The 26,144-nt window shown below is 42.3% G+C and overlaps 1 protein-coding gene across 6 annotated transcripts in view; it reads left to right on the top strand.

Moving 5' to 3' along the window:
- The first annotated feature begins 163 nt into the window (after window positions 1-163).
- samd4a (sterile alpha motif domain containing 4A) overlaps window positions 164-26,144 on the top strand; it is a 68,877-nt gene continuing 42,896 nt past the window's right edge. For 3 of the 6 annotated variants that reach the window (XM_039794084.1, XM_039794083.1, XM_039794080.1), the window contains exons 1-2: window positions 164-344; window positions 1,639-2,398. In XM_039794084.1, coding sequence (XP_039650018.1) covers window positions 2,203-2,398 — 196 coding nt within the window. In that variant the 5' untranslated portion in view covers window positions 164-344; window positions 1,639-2,202. The remainder of the gene's footprint in view (window positions 345-1,638; window positions 2,399-26,144) is intronic. The other 3 variants (XM_039794082.1, XM_039794081.1, XM_039794079.1) reach the window with 1 other exon arrangement.

The raw sequence follows: 26,144 nt of genomic DNA, 5'->3' as shown, positions 1-26,144 counted from the left end.
TTGGATTTGCAGCTTATTGTTATTTTATATTTGCACGCTTTATAATTCCATTGTTGCTCTCAAGTCAAGTGAAATTGTATGTGGACAATTGTTTGGCTTCGCCGCACTGCAGTACTTTATTTTGAAAGCTTTTTACCAGAAGTTATGCGCTGCTTCCGTTCATCTTGACCGTGGTGTTTTAGACCAGAGCAGCCGAGCAGTCCGTCTGCTGGGGAGAGACAGAGGAAAAGTTAGTCAAGATGGCAAATCCCACAGACCCGGAGTGAAGGGGCACCGCTCCCCGATAAAAGCTGAGCCTGTCGCCCGACCTGAGACAAACACAACGATGCAAACTGCTCCAGGAGGTAAGAACCATCCAGCTCGGTTAACCGTTTCTCCGACAATTCAAACTGAAGTTTCTAAAAAACAGATTTCGTTGTTTTGACCACTCTCCTTTTTCGGCTTCAGTATTTATCCAAAGAAAGAAAATGCTAACGTAACCTTGCTGTCTGTCAGAACCAGACTTCATGTTAAAATGACACCATTTTACCAGTTAACTAGCTAGCTAAATATTTTTTTCATTTGAGTTAGTGGCAACGGTTAAGGGATTTTTATACCGCCCTGACAACCGCCTATACCTGCACGAGCGTTTCCGAAAAAGCAAAGCGTTATTAGAAGCGGTTCCTGCCGCCCGGCGGTTACCGCCAGAAGTTCACTCTGGGCGGCAGAAAGAAAACCGTTTCTGCCGCTTTCTCCTCATTGAAATGACTGGAGGCTGCGAGTTATCGCGCGGCGGTGTGGAAGATCCTTTTATGTTAGTCGTTTTGCTGACGGTGTTCGGAATAGTAACTTTGCTTACGTTAACTTACGTTAAAGTTAAATAGTTCTTCCATGGGAAATACTAGACCGAAAAGGGGATACCGTAGAAATGGATATGTGGGATAGCTACAGATAAGGTTGTGTTTGTTCTTTTTACAAACTGCTCACACACACACACACACTCGCCACCGGTCATTCCCTGTGTGTGCTGATGAAGCAAAGTGACCGTTTTAGACAGCGGTAGTCTGCTCCTAGCTTACTCTCCGGTATTTCTTCTCTTCTCGCTAAAACTCACAACTACAGTCAGTGCTCGGTTTTAAAATACAGCTTCGTAAGACCAACCTGTCATTAAAATAACGGAGGGAAGTCGCTGCGAACGTCTCTACAGCAGCACACAGCCCTGCCAACGGCCGCCGTCGGTAACCCGGCGTCCTTCCTTTGGAAAAATTCCGGGATGCAGCGCCAGTAGTACCGACAGCTGTATTTTTAGGAATGGGTGGATACCAAAAACGAAAAAATATTTATTTTTGTCTCGGCGGTGAATGCCACAAGCCCATAGGCGATGGCGAGGAGGCGACCTATAAATGCTTGTATGAGTTTTTGAAGGCTGTTTTTTTGTCTTTCTTCCTATTGCAGTAGCTAGCACAAAGTCTGCAGAGCTGAAGCAACAGGGACGCTGTCGCATTTCTAGCTTGTCTGTCTTCTCTCACTGTAAAAAGTCATTGCATATGTATAAAAGAGAGGGAGACGTGTGTACAAAGAGCCACCGAGAGCATTGTCTGTTACAAATGTGTGTGTTTCCCCCCCCCCACTCCCCTAACTTCTAACATCCTCTTGCAGGCTTAAGAGGGATTCCCTGAAGAAAAATGCCAGTGAGGCTAATGTGCTGATGTGACACAGCGTGTGTGCTGGAAGAAAGCTGACTCATCAAATCTCAATCCCTCTGGGAGCGACAAAGCAACGGAGAGCAGCTCATATCACCTAATGCCTAGCTAGAAGAGAGCCTTGCAACCCCCCCCCCCCCATACATACACACACACAAACCAAGGGAGATTATCAGACAGGACAAGACATTGCAGAAACCCCCTCCAGCAGGAATATATGCAGCACCGACTGCAGGCAAAACAAATTTTGGCAAGGCCTAACCGTGACTGCTAGCTGCCGGCAAAGCTAAGAATGGCATCACAGTGCTTCATCTGAACGCCCCCCACCCTCGCCAACTGACTGACCCCTCCCTGTGTATAGAAACATCAACAATCAGCTGTTAAGACCACCGTCATCCTCTCATCAGTTTTGCACCAAAACCGTCAGTGTAAAGTTTGGGGGAGGTCGCTCAGCCCGGCCCAGCCCGGCACCACCACAGTCAGGCGCCCCCCCCCCCCCATCCCCCCCGCCTTGCAGACCATGATGTTTCGCGATCAGGTGGGCGTGCTAGCCAGCTGGTTCAAGGGGTGGAATGAGTGCGAGCAGACGGTGGCTCTGCTGTCCCTGCTGAAGAGGGTGAGCCGGACCCAGGCCCGCTTCCTGCAGCTCTGTCTGGAGCACTCGCTCGCAGAGTGCACCGAACTGCAGGTCCTGGAGGGAGAGGCCAACAACCCAGGTAGGACAGCCATCCGCTCAGACACTTTTCAACTGCTACACCATCCACTAAGACATCATGAAGATGCATTTACAGGCATTGACGGACCAGAGTCATTTTTCTTTTTGTCAGTCTGCATTTGTCTCCTCACGTCGGAACTACGAAATAATACATTGACGTGAATCTTGGCAAACAAACACGTTAATTTGTATCGCTAAGATTCATTTCAACATATTTCAAACTGCTGGGAATTGGCACAGAAGAGAATTTCTTTTTTTCGTCTTCAAGCAGTAGATCTTCTACACTTTAGTAGTGGAGTTTTTATGGTATTTCTAGTCGATGCCGTTGTTAAGTGTCACAGTCCTCCTGCTTCAGGCTGCATACTCATTAGTTTCCTGATGAGAAAGAGAGAAACGGTAGTCACATTTACAAACGTACTCATTTTTTTTTCTCTCTCTTTTGCCCACTCATTAAAAAAAAGAGGGCTTTCAAGGGCATGTTTTTCCCAAATGACTGTAGTCCCTGACCCTGGGACAAAAACACATGGGCTCCACGCAAACATTAGGAGACATTTCCTGTTCAAAACATTCCGGCAGATCCATCAAGAGTAGTTTTAGCTGAATCACTGATGGTATGAAACTGTGCAAAGTGTTGCGCTGAACCGTAGCCAGTCAGTAAACGATTGTGGAAGGAGGTTGGGGTCGTGCATAATGTTAGCTCAGCTGGCCCTGTGGCTGGCAGTCAGTGTGCCAGCCTATAGAAATATGGCTATAGCTTTCTCTATGGGTCGGTATCGCGCCAAGGCACCCAAGGGGGTCTTCTGGCTGGGATTTGTTGCATCAGACTGCAGCGTGGCCATGGAAACAAAAACCCTGGCAACCAACTGGGCTCATGAAAAATAGAAAGAAGTGCTGCGATGGAGAGCAGGCATCTGTGTGTACCTATGGCAACATCTGCATGCGTTAACACATCTGCTGGCTTACAGTGGGGTGACATAATGGCCCTGCCCTGCAGTGACACTCGCACATATTACAGCAAGTTTCCATCGGGGTTTACAATGGGCAGTGGCTGCAGTTAATGCAGGCTGGTCTTTGCTATTGTTTTAATATGAAGCTGGAGACATGAAAGCGCACTACACTACATGACGTTTCCTCAGTCGCCCCCTCCCAAAGTCAGGCTGGTTCATACTGTCAGAGATCAAAGCAGATTGACTCAAAAACAGTTTAAAAAAAAAATCTTTTTAGTTTTCAGAATACAGTGCATCGTGTGTGTGAGTCAAAGAGACATCGTCTTGTGATCTTTGTGGTGATACTTGAATCCCAGTCATAATTCACGCTTGTGTGAATCTTAATTTCCCAGCTAGCAAGACTGCTTTATGTTCTAGGTGGAAATGAAAGAAGTCTGTGTGTCTGTGGGTGAAAGGGGCTAGTTTTAGTTTTTTGCAGCGTGATTATTGATTTGCACAATGGTCACGTTAGTGTTAATTTCGTCAGACAGGACGAGACTAAACGACCATTTTTTCCATGACTAAGACGAGACGACGACGAGACTGCACCAGTGTCCAAAAACGCTGACTAAGACTAAATTAACATGCATTATTGTTGACGAAAAAAAGACGAGACTAAAATGATTTGCACAAAATAAAAACTAAGATAAAATCTCTCCTCATTTTCGTCTACAATCGTCTCTACTTTTCCATCATGAGATAGAATATTCAGGCACTTCAAGATATTCCGAATGGGTTTGTGCTGTTGCTGCCAGCCTCTGTCTTTTCTCAGAAAACTAGAGATGCACCCATATTCTCAATTTCCGATTTTTCATTGAGTTTGACATTCCAATTTCGTATTTTCTAACCACTTTTACAGCACACACAAATATTTATTTTCTATCTTTTCTTTAATAGAACATTTTGCACAGAACATTTTTTGAACAGATAATTGATCGCTATAAAATAGAACTATATAAATTACTCCTGGTGTCCGACTGACCAGCTGGTGACCGGAACTGGCCGATTTTCACGTGATCTCTACATAAAACCCTTCTCTCCAAGCTCTACCTGTCTCTGAGCTCAGATCGCTGTCTTTCTGTTTCCTCTCCTGTTTCTGCTGATGGTGTGTAATGACCAGCGCGTCTGACTGCTTGCCGTCATTGTTGCTGCTGTTGCGCTCATTTGCGTATCGTTGGCCAGCTGACGACCGATCTGCTGATGGTCTTTTTATTCGGGATCGATTTGTTGTTTCTCAACGATCGGCTCGACAGAGAGAGTTTGATTGGGCCATTGATGGTGGACGTGTTCTCTCGATGTATTCTTTGTGTGGTACTGTATAGTGAGTGGTGCATGCATGACAGAGGGGTGAGCTACATATTCTCGCTCCGTTTACATATGAACGCATTGTTTTTCAGAGGGCCGTAGACGGGGCCGGGGGGAGGGATTCGGGTGACTGAAATGGTTATCAGAAATAATCTCAGAAATAATTTATTTAAAAAAAGACTAAAATGTTTTGACTAAAACTTGACTAAAGATATATTGAGTTTTCTTTTGACTAAAATGACGAGACTTTTAGTAGACTAAAACTTGACTAACAAAAAGAGATATGGGAATGACTAAATATGACTAAAACTAACAAGGACATTTGGCACAAGACTAAGACTAAATTAAAAATAGGTGACAAAATGAACACTAGGACACGTACACTTAACAGGTTGGCTGGCCGGACAGGAAGACAAACATTGTAACATTTGCCTTGATTTATAAATTTTTTTTTTTCCCCCACAGTATCTTTTATTTATTTCCAGTAACATTTACATATAACCACTGGGACTCAAAACTCCTGTCCCAAACCTTGCAGAACCCATGTCCATCAAACCCTGACCAAGACTTAACAACAACACAAATAAAGAACTTAAATACACAATCAAATAATAATACAAATACTACATAAGTAAATACATAAAAAAGGGGTGAATAAGTACAAAACCAACCGTGCACTGCTCATACTCCCAAGTGTGCACTACACATACGTTTTAGATAGTGGTCATTCGACACTAACCTGACTCCGCCAGATGGATCGCTTCGCATTTGCTCGGCATATCCATCTGGGAACTTTCCGTTGGAGAACTTTTGGGAAGGGGCGAAAATACTGGTTAGCTGATTGGATAAACCATCTGTCTATCACCACCTATAGTTGGTGATAGACGGGCCAAATCAACCGATCAGATCAAAGTCTTGTCGGGAGAAGAGCAAAAACATCTTTTCCTCAGAGAAAAGCCTCCAGTGCTGTTTTTTTTGCTCTTCTTTCAACGAAGGAATACTTTCTAATTCGGATAAAACTTGCGCGATAGCTACGCTCATCTCCTCCGTGGAAGCCGCCACGTTGTTTAGACTGAACAGACGCTTCTCGTTGCGTCACACCTAAACCCGCCTCAAAACCAACGCTGATTGGTCGGTCGTTATTTTCTCTATCTCAAGATGCCAGACTGATCTGCGAGTGGAAAACTGGAGCTCGCGGGATCAGGACGGTCTCACGAGGCTAATTTAACACCAGACAGTACAACTGAACTGCAGAAGGCTACTTATGGGTCGTCCAGGTGTTTCCACCAAATGAGACAAGTCTTTATTTGCAAGACAATTTCTAAAGGGGCCCCAGATGTTATCAAAAATTGGTTGCTTACCCCTGATCGCATACGTGGTCTTTCTATAATTGTGAAAGCCATTTACCTATCCTTGTTCAATCCACCTCTTTCCAAGCAATTGCAATGACTCTTTTGGCCAACAACAGACCTATGTCTAAAAATACTCAATGCTTCTTTCTTATGTTAGTGTTATAAATGATTTAGTTTGACTTGACCTTGATTTACAAAGACTTCATTTAACACTACATCATGGCTTCCTGAAAGTTTGATGTACTGCAGACAGAACAAAGAATAATGAACACATAAGCAAACATTTAGGTATCCAATTTAGTTTTTAGGCCTGAATAATGCTGGTGCTTGTTTCTTTTTGCTACACACTCAGCACATTCTGTGACCTAATTTTTATTTCATTTCCCTTTTCATAATTGCAGGATTTTAGCTGTTCACACATAACTTGCTTTACCACAAATCGCGTAAAGCCAGGTTGTTCCCAGACAAACAACTCAAACAGAATCAATTTCAGCTGATTCGGTGTCTTAAAATGAGTCTGCTTCAGCGTTAGGGCTCGTGCTATTTCTTTTTTTTTGACTTTGTACAGTATAAAGAATTTCACCCAACATAATGACCTGATGAGATCACTGAGAAACTCACTGTCCAGGCTTTGTACCGCTGAACAGACTGATGACTAGGGCTGTGTATTGGCAAGAATCTGGCGATACGATACGTATCACGATACATGGGTCACGATTCAATATATTGCATTATATTTCGATACTGTGCGTAAGGCGATATATTGTTTTTTTTTTTTAAGTATAATTTTAGAAAAACTAATTTAAAAAAAGATATGATGTTCATAAAAGTCAAAGAAGTTTACTTTAGGTAAACATTTCAGTACACAGAAAATCAAACTGCCAGTTTGGGATTGTGGTTCCCAGGTTCTTAGTGAGCTAATGTTTATATGCTAAAGTAGGCCAAAGTTCAGCCATAGCTACGTTGTTAGCTTCTAGCAAAAAGTCAGGCACTGCTAGGCAAGGACACTAGTGGTGCGTCTCAGCATAGCCATCTAGCAGTAGGGGGTTTAAACACAACATAAACCTCAAGATGCAGAACAAAGCAAACAACATAGTGGAGTGGCAAAACTTATAGTTTCAGTTAAAGTCAGTTTTTTGTCTGAAGATGAGTACTTCCAACAATTTTCCCTTTTCACACTGTGGGCGGGTCTATTTTAAAGTGCCCATATTATGAATCTTATCACTTTTTCTGGGATTTGTGGTGTTATTTTGTGTCTCTGGTGCTTCCACACGCATACAAACTTGGAAAAAAGTTTCTGAATGTGTCCTGCCTTCAGTCTCCGGGTGAGCTGGTCAAAATCTGCACGGCTTTCTACGTCACTAGCCGAAACGAGGGGGCTAAACCATGCTAGCGGTTAACCCCCTCATTCTCAATGGCAAAACACTGCTACAGCACACACTAGTTCACCATAATCTACAAAAGAACTACTTCCATGTCCCTGTTCTGCAGGTATTCCACGCAAAGTTGGAAGTGCGCCCTCGTTTAGAAGAAGTCTCCCGGCTAATCCTGCCCTGTACAGGCCGAAGTTATAGAAACCAACAGCTATCTGATGTGATCCTTACCTAGCTACTGCTCATGTGCGACTCCCAACAAAGATGGGATAGAAGTAGGATGTCTCACTCTGTAGCTAAAGTAGAGACCTGAACACACAGGGTGAAAAGAGGAGCTGCAGCAATGTGCAGTACAACACAAATACGGTGGTGTTTTGAAAATTAAACCATGTAAACCTAATCTGGTACAACCACTAAATACAATTATGAACCTGAAAATGAGCATAATATGAGCACTTTAATGTGAATGGCACATGACCAGGGTTGCTAACCACCAGGCCGGGACAAATTATGTCATTGGTTGAAAATGGGGGTGCGCCCGCAGTCGTGACGCAATTGTCACAGGTCGGACAAAGAATAAAATAAATCGACAACACATTTTTGTCTCGCTGTGCTTTAGAACGCAACTGCTGAAACGGTCAGAAAACGTTTTGTTTCAATCCGCGTTGACTGGCTTGGTTTGAATTGACAACGAGCTCTGTCCCAGTGGAGTCACGCTTAAGGAGATTTTAATGGACTTCTACCTTCTGTACCTCCCCAAATTAAATTTTGGGCCACGCCCTTGACTTCTCTCCCACCTCTGTCAGCTTGTGGTCGCTTCCTGTTCGCTGATTCAGCTAAGTGAGCTGGAATGAGCGGGCCTGTTTGAGCGCTGTGGCCCCAACGTCAGGACACATGCTGCTGAAAAGAGGGAGATTGAGAAGGTTGTCTGGTTACGTGATCCCTCTGGTATGTTGTGGTAGCTTGTTTGAGTGGTTATGTGCTAGAGAAAGGCAGATACGTTGGTCTGCTGTTTTACTAGACCTATACTGATCTTGTATTGATTATGGAATATTTTCCAGTTGGAAGGTGTGTGTGTCTGTGTGTGTGTGTCTGTGTGTCTGTGTGTGTGTGTGTCTGTGTGTGTGTGTGTGTGTGTGTGTGTGTCTTTATTAAAAGACTCACCTTTTTCTTTTAAAAAGCTGCTCCCCTAGAATAATTTAGTTTTTACAGGCTTTTAACAAGAATAGGAATAAAACACTTGGCAACGTACTGTAAGTCTAAAAATAGCTATTTAAAAATTCCTTTCAAGCTACTCTTCAGTATCTGCTTCAAGTTGTTAATCACCATAAGCAAGACCACAAATCGCTCACAGGTTAAAAGAGCTTTTCTCAGACCGTGAGCCCCTCCTGCACACTTGTTAGTCTACTAACCGCTTAGTAATGAGTGCGGTGTGATTTGGTGCCGGTGCAAAAAAAAAAAAAAAAAGAGAGTTGCAGGCTATTAAAGGGTTAACGTGCAGCTGTAAGTCTTGGGCTGAGTGGAAAAGCGCAACTATTTGGAAAGCGGTGTACAAATGAATGGAATCCTCAGTGACCTACTTCCCTGAGCGGCTTGAGAGGCGGCCTTGTTTTGGGACCCAGCGAGTGATGCGACTTTATTCGCGACTTGAGATGCAATCGCAGTCAATGGGTGGGGGGGGTCACTATCTCATTGAAAGACAGGCAGAGTTGCATCACACAGGCTTTGGTTTTATTGTATTAAAAAACCTATTGTATCCTGTGAGTAATTTGGTATGACTTTTAAGAGTTTGTGCAGTTTCAAGTCTCTGCATTTCACAGACCTTACCCTAGGTTAACTAGGGAGATGCCGTTCGCAATCCTCCTGACCAAATCGCCTCACACATTTAACAGTTTTTGATGAAGAAACCACAGAGTGAAAGTTTAAATCCTGGTTGTCTTGTGGGATTTATTTTTTTTGACGGGGGGTGGTATCTGTAGCCTGCAGCGTTCCACTTGTGGTTATTAAGGAATGTAACTTCCTGTTTTTCCTCCCCCTCTTAAGGAGAACAAAACTTCTTTTGAGACAATCCCAAGAGGGACGATATCGGATCAAGTTGAGAGGACATGAATAGTGTGCGTCTGAAGGACGACGCACACACACACACACACACACACACACACACACACACACACATACTCACACACACACACACACATACTCACACAGGGTGTAGGCTTAGTGTAAGGGGTGGGGTTAGGACAGGACAGTGGGCCTGGTGTTCTGAATGACTAACTTTCTTTTCGTGCGCTGTGGTGTATTGCTGACCTGGCCTGCACGGCTGTTGGAGCTGGAAGGAGGCGGGCAGCGATTCGATATGTACGAGCAGCTGTGTTGAAGAACTTGAAGGTGACAGAGCTAGAGCTCTGTGTTTGGGATGAGTGTCAGCAGTCAGAATTCAGCCATTTCAGTTTCGTAGTCCCATAATGTCTTTTGATTTGGTCTCCATCTTTTGTTCGTTCAGTTTTTTGTTGTTGCTGTGCTTGTTTTTGTACTGCCCAGAAATCACATAGTGTACTACAGACTGCTGCTAGTTAACTGTTGTGTTAAAGTCCCCCTCCATTTAAAAAGAAATATTTTAATTAGGAAAAATATCACCAAAAATAGACATCCTGCCATCTACATTTCTCAGAAAGGTAGCGTCACTGTGTCCACGTTCGGACACCACTCGCTGCTATTGGCCATATTCGGACACTTCCGACCTGACGCACCTTCCGGTCTTTTCGAGGTACTTGCGTTTCCGATCTTCACCAAAACTTTTAGCAGAATTGATCTATACCCTATCTAACAATCTACGTATGAATTTTCCTATATGTACATGGACATTTAGATGTCTAAATAGTACATGAAAGTGACTTTGATGAGGAAGAGAAGTAATAACACTCGGGCGACGATGTTTCTATTTTTACTGTACTGGAAATTAAGGAGCTTTTATTGCATAGTTCAGAGTTGTTGAAGCACGTCATTTTATTGTGAAGGACGGAAGTACGATCCGGTAGTTTTGACAGCATTGATGGGACTTAACACCCCCAAAAAAACAGCAACGGGTATTGTTTACAGTGAGGAGATAAGGGTGTCTGGTTCTGGCCAAGGGTAGCGCACGGCTAATTCACCGGAGATGGCGTACTTTAGCCGGCTCTTGTAAAGTAAAAACTAAATTAAACCGTTGAAACTATATACCGTTAGAAAGGTAAGAACCTCCCCTACAGTTTTAGACCATTAAATTAACTGAAAACATTAATACATAATTTATATTTGCATTTGAACAGATATTTTGATAGAACGTTGGCCAATAAGTGTCCGAACGTGGACACAGTGACGCTAATACTCAGGACCACATGGAATCTGCGGACGCAGAACTTTCTGCAGAACTTTCTGCAGAACTTTCTGCAGAACTTTCCACAGATTTTTAAACCAATTCAAAAAAAATGTAAACAAAACTCAGAATGTAAACAAATCTCCACCCCAAGCAGTAAAACTGTCCTCTAAATTCCACAGATTTTCATTCTGGATCACCGCTGAGAACTGTAAAAATTCATCCACACATTCCGCTTGGGTCTGTAATACTTTATTTATGTTCATAAAAGAAGCCTTTCATAACGGTTAGCATTAGAGATTCTTTGCACACGATCTAACGTACTGTCACTATGTACAGTTTGTGAATGACAACAGAAAGAGATGAGTGATGGCGGACCCTGAAGGCTCTGTCTATCTTTGGCATCATGAAAGGATTTGCCAAAGCATGTCAATGGAAAAACATTTGTATTTACACCTGGAAGCCCCAGATCCTCAGAAATGTCAGTATTATACAAAGGGGTGGGTGGGGGTGGTTAACCTCAGTCGAGAATTTGAAATGAATCTAGGTCAAAATATGACTTCTAGCTAAAGCATTTACATTTCATAGGAGCTGCCGGCACTAGCTTTACCTCTAATATTGTAGAGCGAGAGAGAGTAAGCATACCTTTTGCATTCGCCTGGGTGTAAGATGATTGACATGGAGGGAAGGTCTGCGTTGTATAATGGCAAGTATTACTCAGTGAATTCCTGTTGCACTCTCTGCCTAAACTAGGTCTGATGAAAACCTGGGCTGGAATTCAGCATTCCTGGCTTAGGCGGTAAACGGTTCCGGTGTTGGGGATACTGTCTAGGAATGTGGGCACGTCGGAGCACACTTGAGTCAGGCACTCGGCGAGAGTTGGATGGGGGCTTTTCCAGCGTGGGGGGAAAAAGACACAGTGGAAAAAGGAAAACTGATTCCACCTTTTTAGTGGAGCTAAGGTCTCCTGAGTACACCGCGGTATGGGAGGGGGTGAGGAAGGGAAAAGATGAAGACTCAGAGAATACTGGTGCCATTTACAGCTGAAGCTCATTCACTCCTTTCTCTGCTCTTCTGGTCTGACGTTCCCAAAGTTTTTAAATATTTACTTGCTTTTGAAAGTCCAGATTTGATGGTGTCCTGGCCAACGCCCATTGAAAGAAGGTTAAGTTTATAACAAGTTTTTTGATGTTTGTTTTTTCCTGGGGGAGACTTACACTTCTGCCAACCACCTAGGCCCTCACAGAAAGATATTTAACATGATCAGTATTGATATAACACGGAATGGCACCATGAAATAATAATACCAAATCTTTTGACTAAACCAAATGAAGGCTTCATGATTTAAAAAAAACAACAAACAAACCCCGGTATCATCCTTTTACTTGAGTCTGATATAGTTATCCTGCTCTGCCAAGGCAGTATCTATAAATACCGGGCCTTGTAGCGATACAGATTAAAGTGGAAGTGATCCGATCTCATTTTTCACACTTTTTTTTTTTCTTTTATTTGCCAACACCCTTTGGCCCTTTCTAAACATTTTAATTGGCCAATCTGTCAAAGAGCAAGCGATGGAAAGAGAAAACTCCTGTCTCTGGTTTGGGCGCCAAACTATTCATCGCACCCACGCATGAGCAAACAGTTTATTTCTGGAAGTTGACGGCGTGTTCTGTGAACTCGTACTGAACCTCAGGAATGGGGACAGACAACCTGCCAAAACGACCAGAAGGGAAAACGAAATAAAGCTCATCTTTTCCCCTCTATAGCAAAGGCTTATTTTCTTTTCTGCGTGTGTGAGACGAGTCAGGCTCTTGGTATTACATCTGAGAGGTGGACGATGTCGCTGATAGCAGGGATTAAGCAATCAAGTAGTTCATAAATCCTCAAGTTTTCTCACCAAACCCTTCTGTGCTTCTTTCTAACTCTGATCCCAGCTTTTCTTTCCCCATCAAGTTGGATTACTGCGCCATGTGTGTGTATCTGTATATGTTTACACCCGGCCTTAGGGCTGGGCGATAATTCAATATGATAATTTATCGTCTTTCAATGGAATCATATTGTGATGAAATCCTATATCGTGATATACAATAATGTTAATCTAAATTGATAATAACAAGCACACACTAATTCAGTTTCCTCATAAAATCTGTTGTGAAACATTTTAAGGGGAATATCATTTGAATAATTGCGGATTTGTTTAACATTTTTGTGCATGCATGTAAACAAAGTCCGTATATAGCTGGAATAAAATGATTTTATTTTTTTAGTTTTTGTCTATAATGTCACTTGAAACTGTTTACCATGTGGTTATTTTATATGGACTGTTTATATATTGAATTACCAGAAAACTTGTAAGGGATAATGTAGCCTACTGTAGAGTGAGGCGGTCATTACAGCGAATACAACCCCGACAGAGTGATCAGGACCCTGACGCGAAGCGAATTGGTCTTGAATCAGCCTCGCAAAAGCCACTGGTCCGGGCACGCATTTTATCTCCCACCCCCCCAGTACGGGCTGTGGTAGTAAAAAATTGGTCAGACTGTGATGGGATGCTGCCCTGCTTTCGCTAGCTAGGTGGACAAATCATTCATCCAGCAGCTGTATTAAATCGCTGCGGATTGACACAACATTAACGGCGTCGTTAAGTGAGCTAACAGGCTATCAAGGCTGCTGTAATTTACATTAAACTGAACATTTCCATTGATGGTGAAGTGAGACAAGCTGATTGGGACTTCTTTGGGAATATTTATGTTGACGTTTTTGTCCTCATTCATCGTGTTTCCTTCTTGCACAGCCGATGTTGACACACCTGTAAACACGATGTTGCAATGTAACTAATTCATGTCATTGTCCCTACGGCTGAAGGGTTAGGGTTAGTAATATAATAGTAGTACTGTATATAAAGATGTAGTGATAGGTGCTCACCACATCTACTGTCATTGCCTGAATTGAGAGGACAGGAGTTGCTCCACTTTTCCCCACTTTTTGCCAAAGCTGATGAATTAACCGGACTTCTTTCAGCAGATTAATAGCTGTCGTCCAGAGTGATCAGATCGCTGTCCTCCAGAGTGATCAGATCGCTGTCCTCCAGAGTGATTAGATCGCTGTCTCCAGAGTGATCAGATCGCTGTCTCCAGAGTAATCACATAGCTGTCCTCTAGAGCAGGGGTGTCAAACTCAACTTCACTAAGGGCCACACTGGAAAATGTGAATCACATTAAGGGGCCAGACATGTTTGACATGATTTTTTTTCAACCCGAAAAGTTGAAAAATACCTGTGACTGACTTTTTTGTGTCTCAAATAGCTTTCTCACTAGCAGTTTGGTCAACATAAAGCCCTAAAAAGTCAGCAAAAAAAGTTCCTTAGCCATCATAGAGTTTATCACAGAGTTTAGCAAATCAAAGATACATTTTTTTTACAACAACCTGTTTCACAGCCTGAATATGTAAACTCTCTGGTTCTATGGCAATTTCTGAGCCTCAAAGTCGGCAAATCTGGCAAATTCTGCTTTGAGTGTCGCACAACTGCAGTCTTGAGTTTGACACATGTGCTCTAGAGTGATCAGATCGCTGTCCTCCAGTGTGATCACATAGCTGTCCTCCAGACTGATCACATAGCTGTGCTCTAGAGTGATCACATAGCTGTGCTCTAGAGTGATCAGATCGCTGTCCTCCAGACTGATCACATAGCTGTCCTCCAGAGTGATCAGATAGCTGTCCTCCAGAGTGATCACATAGCTGTCCTCCAGAGTGATCACATAGCTGTCCTCCAGACTGATCACATAGCTGTCCTCCAGAGTGATCGGATCGCTGTCCTCCAGAGTGATCGGATCGCTGTCCTCCAGTGTGATCAGATAGCTGTCCTCCAGTGTGATCAGATAGCTGTCCTCCAGAGTGATCAGATCGCTGTCCTCCAGAGTGATCGGATCGCTGTCCTCCAGTGTGATCAGATAGCTGTCCTCCAGTGTGATCAGATAGCTGTCCTCCAGAGTGATCAGAACTGCATCCATGGGAATTCTCTGCTATGCATGACATTCTCGCATTCAACGGTCTGTTATCAAGAATTAGAAAACCGAAAATGCCTTTTTGGGCCATTTTCGGCCGAAAATTTTAGGTGACCGAATATTCGGTGCATCCCAAATAAATATAAATAAATATAAATAAATAAATAAATAAATAAATATATAAATATATATATATATATATATATATATATATATATATATATATATCGGATATATGCATGCGCCGTATCACCCAGCCCTACCCGGCCTCAAACTAAAAGACACACTATCATCAGTTATGATTGAGTAGCCAGTCTACTAGCTTTTAAGGAAGTGTTTCAAACAGACAAAATACACATTGAATACATTTTCGGCTAGGTTTTTGGATTATATGGTTTTAATGGTACACAGCATGAATAGGTTAACGCACACTGTGGCTTTTGGGTCTGAAAGGGGACTTTGTATGTTGTTTGGTACAGCAGAGGGGGAAAAAATAAGTTTAAATTTATTTTGAAAGCTGACAAACATTAAACAGTCGCTCAATCACTCTGATTACTCCATACAGAGACAGTAATAAACACTGTTGCTGGTTTGGCCCAGCATGAATCCTTAGTGAGGGGCTGGGTGAATGATAAGAGAGGAAGGACTGGTCCCTCTGTCTGTCTGTAGCCTCTCACTTGCATCGCAAATTAATTGCATGTTTGATGTCGCAATTTCCGTAGAGATAATGTTGCCTGACTTTCTCAGGGAACCTTGTTGATACAGAGCTTCAATCCAGTCACTTGCGCTTCATTGAACACTGTACAGCTTTGCTGCATTATACTGGGAAACCGTAATGCCAACAGTAATTCCAAGCAGAGGATCTAAATCATATGGGAAAATCATAGAACTCTGACTTCACATTTACTATACAGAAAGTGGCAGCCCAGTGACTGTCCCTAGCCCTGTACAGGCTGGGCTAACCTGACTAGCACAGTTTAGCTAACCGACAACAACCAACACACCTTCAAAGGCTCTCCAGGTGAAACTCCTATATTTTAACTTATACATACACTGTAATATCATTGTGTTGGACTAAGAGGAGTGGAATTATCCAAGCACAACAAGTTGCATATCAGTGAAATGCCTTATATATCTGCGTGTGTGTGCGCGTGTAAGAGAGAGGGTGAGAACAGGTGAGGGATACCAGTCTGTCTCATAGATGACCAGTCAGTCTTGTCCTGACCAGACCAGACATACAGGCGTATAATATTTCCTCATATAGCCCCCAGCCCTGCCCCATCCCCACCCCGCTCCCAGGCAGCTGGCTGTGCTATACAGTACAATTCTTGTGTAAGGGGGTTGTTTAAGCTCAGGAGCCATCCCGTCCCCAACTGCACAGATCTGTACAGACAAGGCAGCAAGAAGGAAAATGCTGGCCCTTAAGCCGCCTACACATGATCCGCGGTAAAACCGCTCTGCGCTGGCCGTTCCATTGTTCTCCTATGGAGAGAGCGGTTCTTCCCAACTAGGCGCAGCGCTACCCTTGGCTTTGCACACCGATCGGAATTGCCGCCAAGCACTGCGCTCAAAGTTCAAATTATTTCAACTTTGACCTAGTTGTAGCTGACCTTTTCAAGGTGCAACCAATACCGGAAGCAATGATGTGTATACATGCGCTGCGCTTTGCCTCTGTGCTCTGCGCCCTATCTCGCTGTTTTGCCGCGGATCTTGTGTAGGCGGCTTTAGACTTCACACTGTCACCCAGTAACTTATCAAATAATCACGAGCTGTGGTCAGTGATCAATGGATCTAAAGTGTACACCTGAAGCATACATAGAGAAAAGAAACTGCAGATCTCTAACCTCAATAATAAACATATAGTTAAAGTAATACCTCTCTAACAGCATCAGTCACTTTAAGGCTGAGCTGTTGTATTGGACTACATTAGATTTCACAGGTGGACCTAATAGAGCGGACACGGAGTATATTTTCTGCGGATTTAACGATACACTCAACCCACGATTCGATATGATTGATGATTTAAAGTTCACGATACAATTTTCTCACGATTTTTTTTTTTTTTTTTTTTTTTTTTTACAGAAGCAAATGACTGAAAAATATTTCTTTTTTTATATAAACTGTGCAAAACAGCAGATGTGTCCTCTTATCAAAAGTGCAACTGAAATAGTATTCTATCCTAAATAACAACAAGAAACGGTAGGCTAAAAATTGCATCGCAATTCATGTTTAATCTCTACTGGTTGTAATCTTTACACATATAAATAGATTTTTAACCGATTCATGATGCATCGTTAAATCCCTAATATTTTCTAATACAATAATAAACCATTCTTTTAAAGATGATCGTAACCTGGGCGCCCAGATAGCTCAGTTGGTAGAGCGGGCGCCCATATATAGAGGTTTACTCCTCGACGCAGCAGGCCCGTGTTCGACTCCGACCTGCGACCCTTTGCTGCATGTCATTCCCCCTCGCTCTCCCCTTTCATGTCTTCAGCTGTCCTGTCAAATAAAGGCCTAAAATGCCCCAAAAAAGAATCTTAAAAAAGAATATTGAACTAATTAATACTACATAAAGCTACAGATACATCTGTGATAAGCCAGTATTGGCAGGGGATATCGCCCTCCTAAAGTAAGAACCCTGTGTTATTTTAGTCCTTGTAAACAACAACTCCTCTTATTCGGTGTTGAAAAAGATTAAGGACATCTAAATATTGCCGGTTACAAAAATGAATCGGGGACATATGTAGTTCGCTAGCCCTCAGCAGCTGAGCCAAAACCTTAATGTGGGACTCCGTTCCAGTCTCGGCTGTGTCCCTGACTGTCCTCTCTGTCCTCACATGAATGGACGCTGACAGTGGAGACACAGCAAGGCGCCGCCGACCACACTTGTTTACTTCTCTTACTGGTTGACACGCTGTTGGCCACAACAGACCGAGTGACATCAGCAGAACTGGCCGGTGAGAGAGCCCCATGGCAACGGTTGCTGTGACGGCCATACAACAGGACTCTTTGAATCCCTGTTGGGTGGAAATGACCTCATCCAAACCAGACCCCTCCAGGAAGCTGTGTTCAACGTCTGCTTCCAGACTCCCCAAGGTGCTCACTCCCAGGCCAGGTGTCGGTGTAGAACTCATCAATCACTTTTCACACAAAAAAAAATCAACTAAGAGAACCAACCTAATGCTTTAAGACTTAAGTACGGAGTAAGGATAAGTACCTTTTTGAATTTCTGATTTACATCGGATCAGTTTTACTACCAAGCTACATGAATTTGTGTACACCAGGGTTTGACTGGTATGAATCTTTAAAGGCCAGTGCTGATATTGTTCGACTGAAGACACTGATACGCCAATATTTTGACCTTTTTATATTTAATTTGGGCTTAACGATTAATCGTTGTCAAATCGAAATCGAGACTTGAAAGAATGCCATTAGCTAATCTTGAAGACCGCGATTAATCAAATGTGTAATATTTTGTTGAATGTTTGGTGTAACAATTGGTTTAACATTTTTTATTCCTCTTTTTATTATTATATTTACTGTTTTTACATAAGATAAATGCTGGATTAATGTTACATTTCACAGGTAGTTTACAGAAATGTCCCATTTGCAGTGGATGTTTCATTTCTTTTTTACTTTATTTAACATGATCGTAGTAGGTGCAATATGTAGATGCTGCTATTGAACTGAGGCATATCAGAAATTTCAGTTTACCGGAAACTGCTGAGAATTTTTTTTATTGGAATTGTTTTTATTATTATTATAACTTTAACTTTAGTGATAAATGTTCTGTTTGTCTGTTCAATACTTATTGCTGGCAATTCATATCCATGTTCTCATCCTTGCATAAGAATATAACGCAGTGTCTCATGATGTTATAATGCTCCATGACATGTTTTATCTGTTAAAAAAGAAAAAAAAGAGAAAAAAACTCATCGTAATTGTAATATCTGACAGAAAAATCGCAGTGAGATTGTTTTTTTTCCTAAATCGCTCAGCCCTTTAATTAATCTTCATTATTAAATTTTTTTTTAAAATATAGATGAATAAGGAGCTTGATATTTAATGACTGTGACACAGCTGTTCATATCATGGTCGACTAAAACCTACTATTGAAGAGCTACTAACATTTAGTTTTACTCTAATTTTGTTTATAGTAGGCAGGATGACCACCACACACCTTCATTAATTTCAAAGAACAATATCCAAAATAGTCTAAACTAGGGCTGCCCAATTAATCACAATTGTATCGAAATCGCAGTATTTCGGGGGGTGGGGGGGCCGCGCAATATTTGTTAATGGCAAAATATGTGTCTAACCATTCTGAATGAAGTATAGTGGGGCTGCAGAGACATCGCAGCCTACAAGTCCTATCCTACAGAAAACCTCTTTGTTTGGTACAGATCCTTGCAAAAATCACACTACGATCATTTTAATTTCTTTCAATGCTAATGATTTTCAATGAAAATGAGCGATACAAAAACGATCATTCCCTCCAATATCGTGAATCATATCGCAATCGCAATATCAGTCAAAATAATCGCAATTAGATATTTTACTAATATCGTGCAGCCCTAGTCGAAAACGAGTAGTTGATTGTAATCTGTAAATTAATCTGCATACCAGTTTATTATTACAATAAACTTAATTTGTAGCCTTATATTTAGTGATATTGTATGTCTATTGTATCAATTAATCACATAATTAACAATAATCCTATTAAAGTTAAACCGAGCTAAGCCCGTTCTTTGCTGAGATGACGTTACCAATTGCTGACATGATCATACCAGACATACAGTGGATACAAAACACTCTAAACTACTTACCTGCTTTATGGGTTTCTATGTGGCGATTGTAGAATATGTGACTTCAGTCACTAACATGAACACTCAGAAATTTCTTGCATTTATATGAAAGTTAAATGTCCCATACAGAATGCAAAATGAATACCCCCGACCCCCCAGAATTCTGATTAAAATGTGTCTATGGCAGGTTGGACGCCAGCCAGAATAACCTTCCGCCAATGTCTTGGCAATAAACTGAATTGGTATCTGCTTGTTCTCAGACTTTTCTTTTTTTTTCGCTGACTGGCATTATTTTGAGCCAGTCAGCATTTTTCTCTATCAGACTAGATTTAGACTGACTGGCACATGTTTCTGTTTCGTCCAGATAGTAAAATAACAGAAGTTGAAATGTTATGTCATTGTTCACAAACTTGATCATATAATTCATTTAACCCTTTTCAATCCTTTCCCACAGTATCTAAATCTATAGACGAAATAACATTGAAAACCAGTAGTTTTATATTATCAAAGATAAATATTTGGATCACTGGGTTTTGCTGCTAAATTCTGTTTAGTTTCGTGATGGTTCCCCGCAGTTGTCTTTGCTTTTCACACAATTTGAAAACCCACCTTGAATTTTTAAGTGCTAGTTGGATTTTGACATTTCAGAGAATAACGTAAACCATTCGGCTGCCATCTTTAACCGCTGATTGACTTGTGAACGTAGAGTAAAGCTCTGGTCGCCCTGTGCTGTCGTGTTTTTTTCTGAATGGGTCTCTCTGTGTGTGTGTGTGTGTGTGTGTGTGTGTGTGTGTGTGTGTGTGTGTGTGTGTGTGTGTGTGTGTGTGTGTGTGTGTGTGTGTGTGTGTGTGTGTGTGTGTGTGTGTTTGTGCTGTGTCCACTCACATGGTGTTACAGCCGGATGCTGAAGCTATATCCCTCAGGCTGTGGACAGCCGACGATGCTGGGTAAACATGTCTGCCTCACACTCACAGAGCCACACTCCGCATTCCACATGACACTCAAATGTACATTGAAAGCTGCAGCAAAACAAACACACACACTCATACCGCGCTGCAGGAGTGACCAGTGTAGCCTGAAAGACTGGGCTGTAGATAGTACACATACTGGCGTGGTCAAACCAGTTAGTATAGTGCTGTTGGCCGGTCAGCTTTCGCCATTAGAGCTACAAACTTTTGGAGCCCAACACCCAGCACAATCAGACAATGCTCTACTCTCTCTAGTTTTAAATAACAAATGAAATCATGGCTGAAACCTAACCAATCATGTTTCGTATGTTTTTTATTTTTTATTTTGATGCCATAACTCCTTTGAGGATTTGCCTGCCCAGGGACTGCTGATGAAATTTAGCTCTTGAGCTACCGTATTTTTCGGACTATAAGTCGCTCCGGAGTATAAGTCGCATTTATTTAGAAATTTATTTCACAAACTCAAAGACCAAAAACAGCCTTTTTCATCTGTCAACTACACAATAGCACACAGAACAACCGGCTGAATATGGTAGGTGTCCGGTATGTTAACCTAACACATTAACAGTTATTCAACTATACAATAGCACACAGAACAACTAGCAGGGCGTGGAGACGTAACTGCACCGTTGACCAGCCCTTCCCGGCAGCACGTTGTTCAAGCCCCCACCTGTGGACTCGTTCCTCCAGCTCTGGCCGGCTTGCTTTCAGCTCGCGATTAGCCGATTAGCTTTCTTTGATTTCTTCATTGCAATAAGAGTAACCTTTTTGCCAGTCCCTCACAAGTTTCTCCCTCATTTCAAACTTTCTTTCTGCTGCTCGATTACCGTTTTCGGCTGCAAATTTTACTACCTGCAGTTTATCTCTTTTCTTTCTCAGTTGTCTTTAGGAGTAGGATTCTAGTTTTCACAAGCCTAGAGCGCCCTCTTGCGGCTGTAGACGGTAATGTTTTCAGTATGAATTAACATTTAAAAACATGTTAAATTATATATATTTTGATATATAAGTCACACCTGACTATAAGTCGCAGGACCAGCCAAAGTAGGAACAAAAGTGTGACTTATAGTCCGGAAAATACGGTAATTGTGGGACCGTCAGTGACTGTCCATTGTCCCTGTTAAATAACCACATAAATATATGTATCCTCTGTCCTTGAGTTAAAATATTTATGATTAATACACAGCAGATGTGGCCAGACCCAAAGTAGTTATTCTATCGGCAATACATTTTGCACTAGTATTCAGCTTATTTAGTCTTAACTGTTTATAGGACACACATCTTACGTTCTGTTTTTAATTTATGACGTGGAAAAGCCATCAAAACAGCATTTAGACCACCATTGAACAGAAAGCCAAAAGCTTGTCTAATGAAATATATCTGTAGGTTTTTTTTTTTTCTTCTTATGTGTGGTGCAAGGGTGGCTCTGTGAGAGCACCCTAAATTTCGTTGTACCTTCACAGTGCAATGACAATAAAGGCTATTCTATTCTACTCGGAGGGTGACCCACAGCAACGATTCAATGGTATGAATAAATGCATGTAATAATTGTTGTGAAAGGGAGAAACATTCCTATTGTCAGAAGTGGATCATGTTGATATCCGACAGTAGGTATTTATTCCAAGCCTAATTTCTGACCCTAGTGTAAAAGCATTTTAACCTCCGCCAAGAAGGTTATGTTTTCGGTTAGTTTTTTTTGTCTTATCAGCAGGATTACGGAAACACTGCTGTCCCAAACATGGTGGGTGTAGCAGGGGCCAAGGAAGAATAGGGCTCATGTATACATGGCTCACAATACTGATAATATTAGGATACAGCAATTCGGCAATAATGAATATCAGTCCTATAAAGATGCACCACGATATCGGTCTATCTATGAATACAAAATGCCTGTGAAAAGGTTCAGTGTAGGTTTTCTCTCTTTATTCACTGCAAGTCCAAGCTGTTAGAAAACCGAACAGTTCTGCAGCACAGGTTTATCAGTCTAAATTATTAAAATAAATAAAATTACAGAACTATAGAGCAACTATGGGTCCAGACTTTGGACTTAAACAGGGCTGGGCATCTATTTTCCTCGAATTGCTGTCCGCCATTCCTTTTTAAAAACCTCTTTCTCTTCGGCTGGTTATCTTCTGTTCAAGTTTCCCTCATTCATGTGTTGAGCGCCACCTCGAGGAGCAATGAAGTAGCTATGCTGGGAGGGAAATCTTAGCCTGGTTGACACCAGACCCTTCTCAGTTGTAACTGAGAGTGGGTCTGGGCAAAGTTCATTCACAGCTCATTACCAAAGGGGCGTCACCAACGGATGCCGCTCAAATACCTCTTGGCGCAATTGGATAGTCCTTCAACCAATCAGACCAACGATCCTGGTGACGTAGCAGCGACAGCGGCACCAATGGGTTGCTGCACTTCGGTGGCCGGCTTGTTGAATGTAAACAAAAAGCTGCTCGCCGTAGCTGCGCTATCGTCATCGTGTAAAGGCCGCCCTAACTGTTGTGATTGGTGCCTCGATTTGGAAAAATTAGAAATGGGCTTGAGTGGGCCGGACTGACTTGCAGAGCAAATCTCAAATTTGCTGGAAGTTCATCAGGGTTTTCCCAGGCTAGGGAAATCTATTTAGAGCACCTTATTTTATTTATTAAAATATCGATATTTGGCGCCAGTGCATTGATTCTCGTATCGTACGAAGGACAGCTATTGCCATATCGATATATTGTCCCACCCCTAAGGAAGAACCCATTACATTTTGGGGCAGATCCGAGTCACGGGGCGGTACTTTCATTAATATTGCGAGTTGGGGCATGGCCTTGGCCGAGGTCTGCACTCTCTGAGTGCCCTTCTAGTTTCCTTTTTGTTATTTGGTATTAACGCCAGGACAGTGCTGCATACTTGATCGTTTCTGTGTGTGTGTTTAACCATTGAGCTCTGGCAGTTATCAGTGAAGGAGGGCTGCATACCGAGCGTGTCCCTTCTTCTACTAGACTGAAACTTTCACCTTCTTTCAAACTCGTCCTCTCTTTTACAGGCTTGTTGTTGTTTCTGTTGTTGCTGTTTGTTTAGACCGCAGCCATCAAGCACTTTACAAAGACACATCCTTTTATTAAGCTCACAAATGTACCGGAAACAATTACCCAAACCACACCACCAATACTCTGCTGTGTGTGCTTGCACACACTTTATTCTTCTTTGTGTGTGTGTTTGTTCTCCTTCCCAGCAGGTACGGAAATAAACCTTTCTTCCACAAAGAAAAATAATTATCAATCTAGTAAAAGGAAGTAAGGGGGTGGTGGGGGGGCTTTGAGCAGCGCGGGACACTGACGGAGAAATGGAGAGGCAGGGAGAGCGGCTGATGGGCCCCTGACTACCATTTCCTTAAATAGAGTTGTGGGCTTCTCCGGTCCAGCCCTGGCTGAGCGGAGGCTCACATTCCCAGCATAGCTGCGACTGCCACATTCAGAGCCTCCCCAACGCTGGAGCGCTGCGTACGCTTCCACAGGTGGACTGCAAGTCATTTACCCTGCTCTCAGCCCCCACCCTGCTTCCTCCAGACCCCCAACCGCCAGTTACTACTGCAGCAGGGGAGAAGAGGGGATGTTGATGAAAGACCTGGGAGGAAGTGGGAAGGGAGTGGGGGGTTGGAGTAAAGGATAGCAAAGAATTGTTCTCCATTCAAACAGCAGCCGCGTCCTACTAGGAAACCTCCCCCACTGCTGGGAAAAAGACGAGACAATAAGAAACGATCATCTGGCCTCTTCTCTCGCACAAACCACACAAAGATATGTCTAGTAGCCTGCAATAAGTACTCCGGACAGAAAGGCAGAAACAATATAGGTGCAGATATAGTTTTATTTATGTGGAAATGAAATCCAAACTCGAGTTACGATGTTTGAGCTTTTAACATTGTAGAAAAACATATTGCCTGGCCCGTGAACAAGTATAATCTTCTCCCTCTGTTAGACAGAATGTTTCTGACAAGAGATGAGGAGTTTTTACTTGTTTTTCAATCATTTTCATGTACTGCGACCTGCCACGTGACAGCAGAGTGATGTCCAGGTTAAAGTGCCCATATTATGAAAAAAATACTTTTTCTGGGATTTGGGGTGTTCTTTTGTGTCTCTGGTGCTTCCACACACATACAAACTTTGAAAAAAATCCATCCATGCTGTTTTGAGTGAGATACGGTTTCTGAATGTGTCCGAAAAATCAAGAAATTAGGCGGCTAACCACAACCATTAGCTCTTAGCGTTAGCGGCTAACGCTTAACGCTGTAGCATGCTACGTCGTTCTCAATAGCAAAGCACTGCTACAACACACACAAGTTCACCACAACAAAGCAACTACCGACATGTGCTCCCATTTAGAAGTCTCCCAGCTAATCCTGCCTTGTAACTGACCAAAGTTGGAGAAACAGCCTCTCTTTTACTATCTCTAGAGTTAGCTAGCTGACATGCTCTACATTTGAGCTACGCGTATGCCCAAGTGCAATCAAAGATAGTACAGAAGAAGAAGATGAAAAGAGGTCTCACTCTGTAGCTAAAACAGAAACCAGGTGAAAAGAGGATCTGCAGCAGTGAGAGAGAGCTGTGCAGTACAACAACAATATGGTGTTTTTTGAAAATTAAACCATGTAAACCTATTCTGGTAAAACCTTAAAATACAGTTATGAACCTGAAAATGAGCATAATATGGGCGCTTTAAGTGCTGCAGTGTGCAGGGTTTGCGTGGGCCTTGAAAATATCTGTAAAGTTGTGGATTTGACTAGGGATGCACCGATCCGACTTTTTCAGTCCCGATACCGATGCCTGGGCTTTGTGTATCTGCCGATACCGATCCGATACCATTGAATTAATAATACACTGTATACCTTCCACCTTCTACCTTCCTTCCACCATGCGGAAGAGACTAAAGGCACCAGACTTTCCTAACTAAACATTACTTTCCTAACTAAGACAAAATAACAGATGTAATGTGTTGAATTCTTATTTATTTGTATACTCAACTCTTCCAGCATGCGACACAGGTGCGACAGAGAGAAAAAAAAAACTAACAAAACTGGATCGACCCTTGGATCTGTTCATTTTTCCGATCCCCGATCCAGCTATTTTGTCAATATCGGAACCGATATCCGATCTTGATATCGGATCGGTGCGCCCCTAGATTTGACAAGGTGGCATAAAGGCTAAAACAATCGTTTAAATCAGTGGATGATTTGAAACGAATCTTTTTCTGAAAGACACAATTTAAAAACGACCGTGCTCAAATTCATCACTATGCTCCACGTCTCTACTAAAGGATGAACAGTTTGTATGTAGAGGAGAAACCCTGTAATGGAGGTTTGTGTTGTTGATGCAGCAGCAGCAGCAAATGTTAAACAAATGATACCACTAGGGCTGCTCGATATAATGAAAATATCTAATTGAATATCGTGAATCATATCGCGATTGCAATATGATTCACGATATTCGGGGGGATTGGGGAATGATCTTTTTTTTTTTTTGTATCTTTGTTCTCATTGAAAAATATAAAAATTATAAAATAAATTTTGGCCGGGTTATCACATTTTGGTAGAGCAGCCGCACATATATGTAGAGGTTTACTC

This window comes from Perca fluviatilis, chromosome 3, assembly GCF_010015445.1.
Source record: "Perca fluviatilis chromosome 3, GENO_Pfluv_1.0, whole genome shotgun sequence".
NCBI classification, from domain to species: Eukaryota; Metazoa; Chordata; class Actinopteri; order Perciformes; family Percidae; genus Perca; species Perca fluviatilis.
Note: the sequence above shows the minus strand (reverse complement) of the source record. Positions and strands in the feature narration are given on the sequence as shown.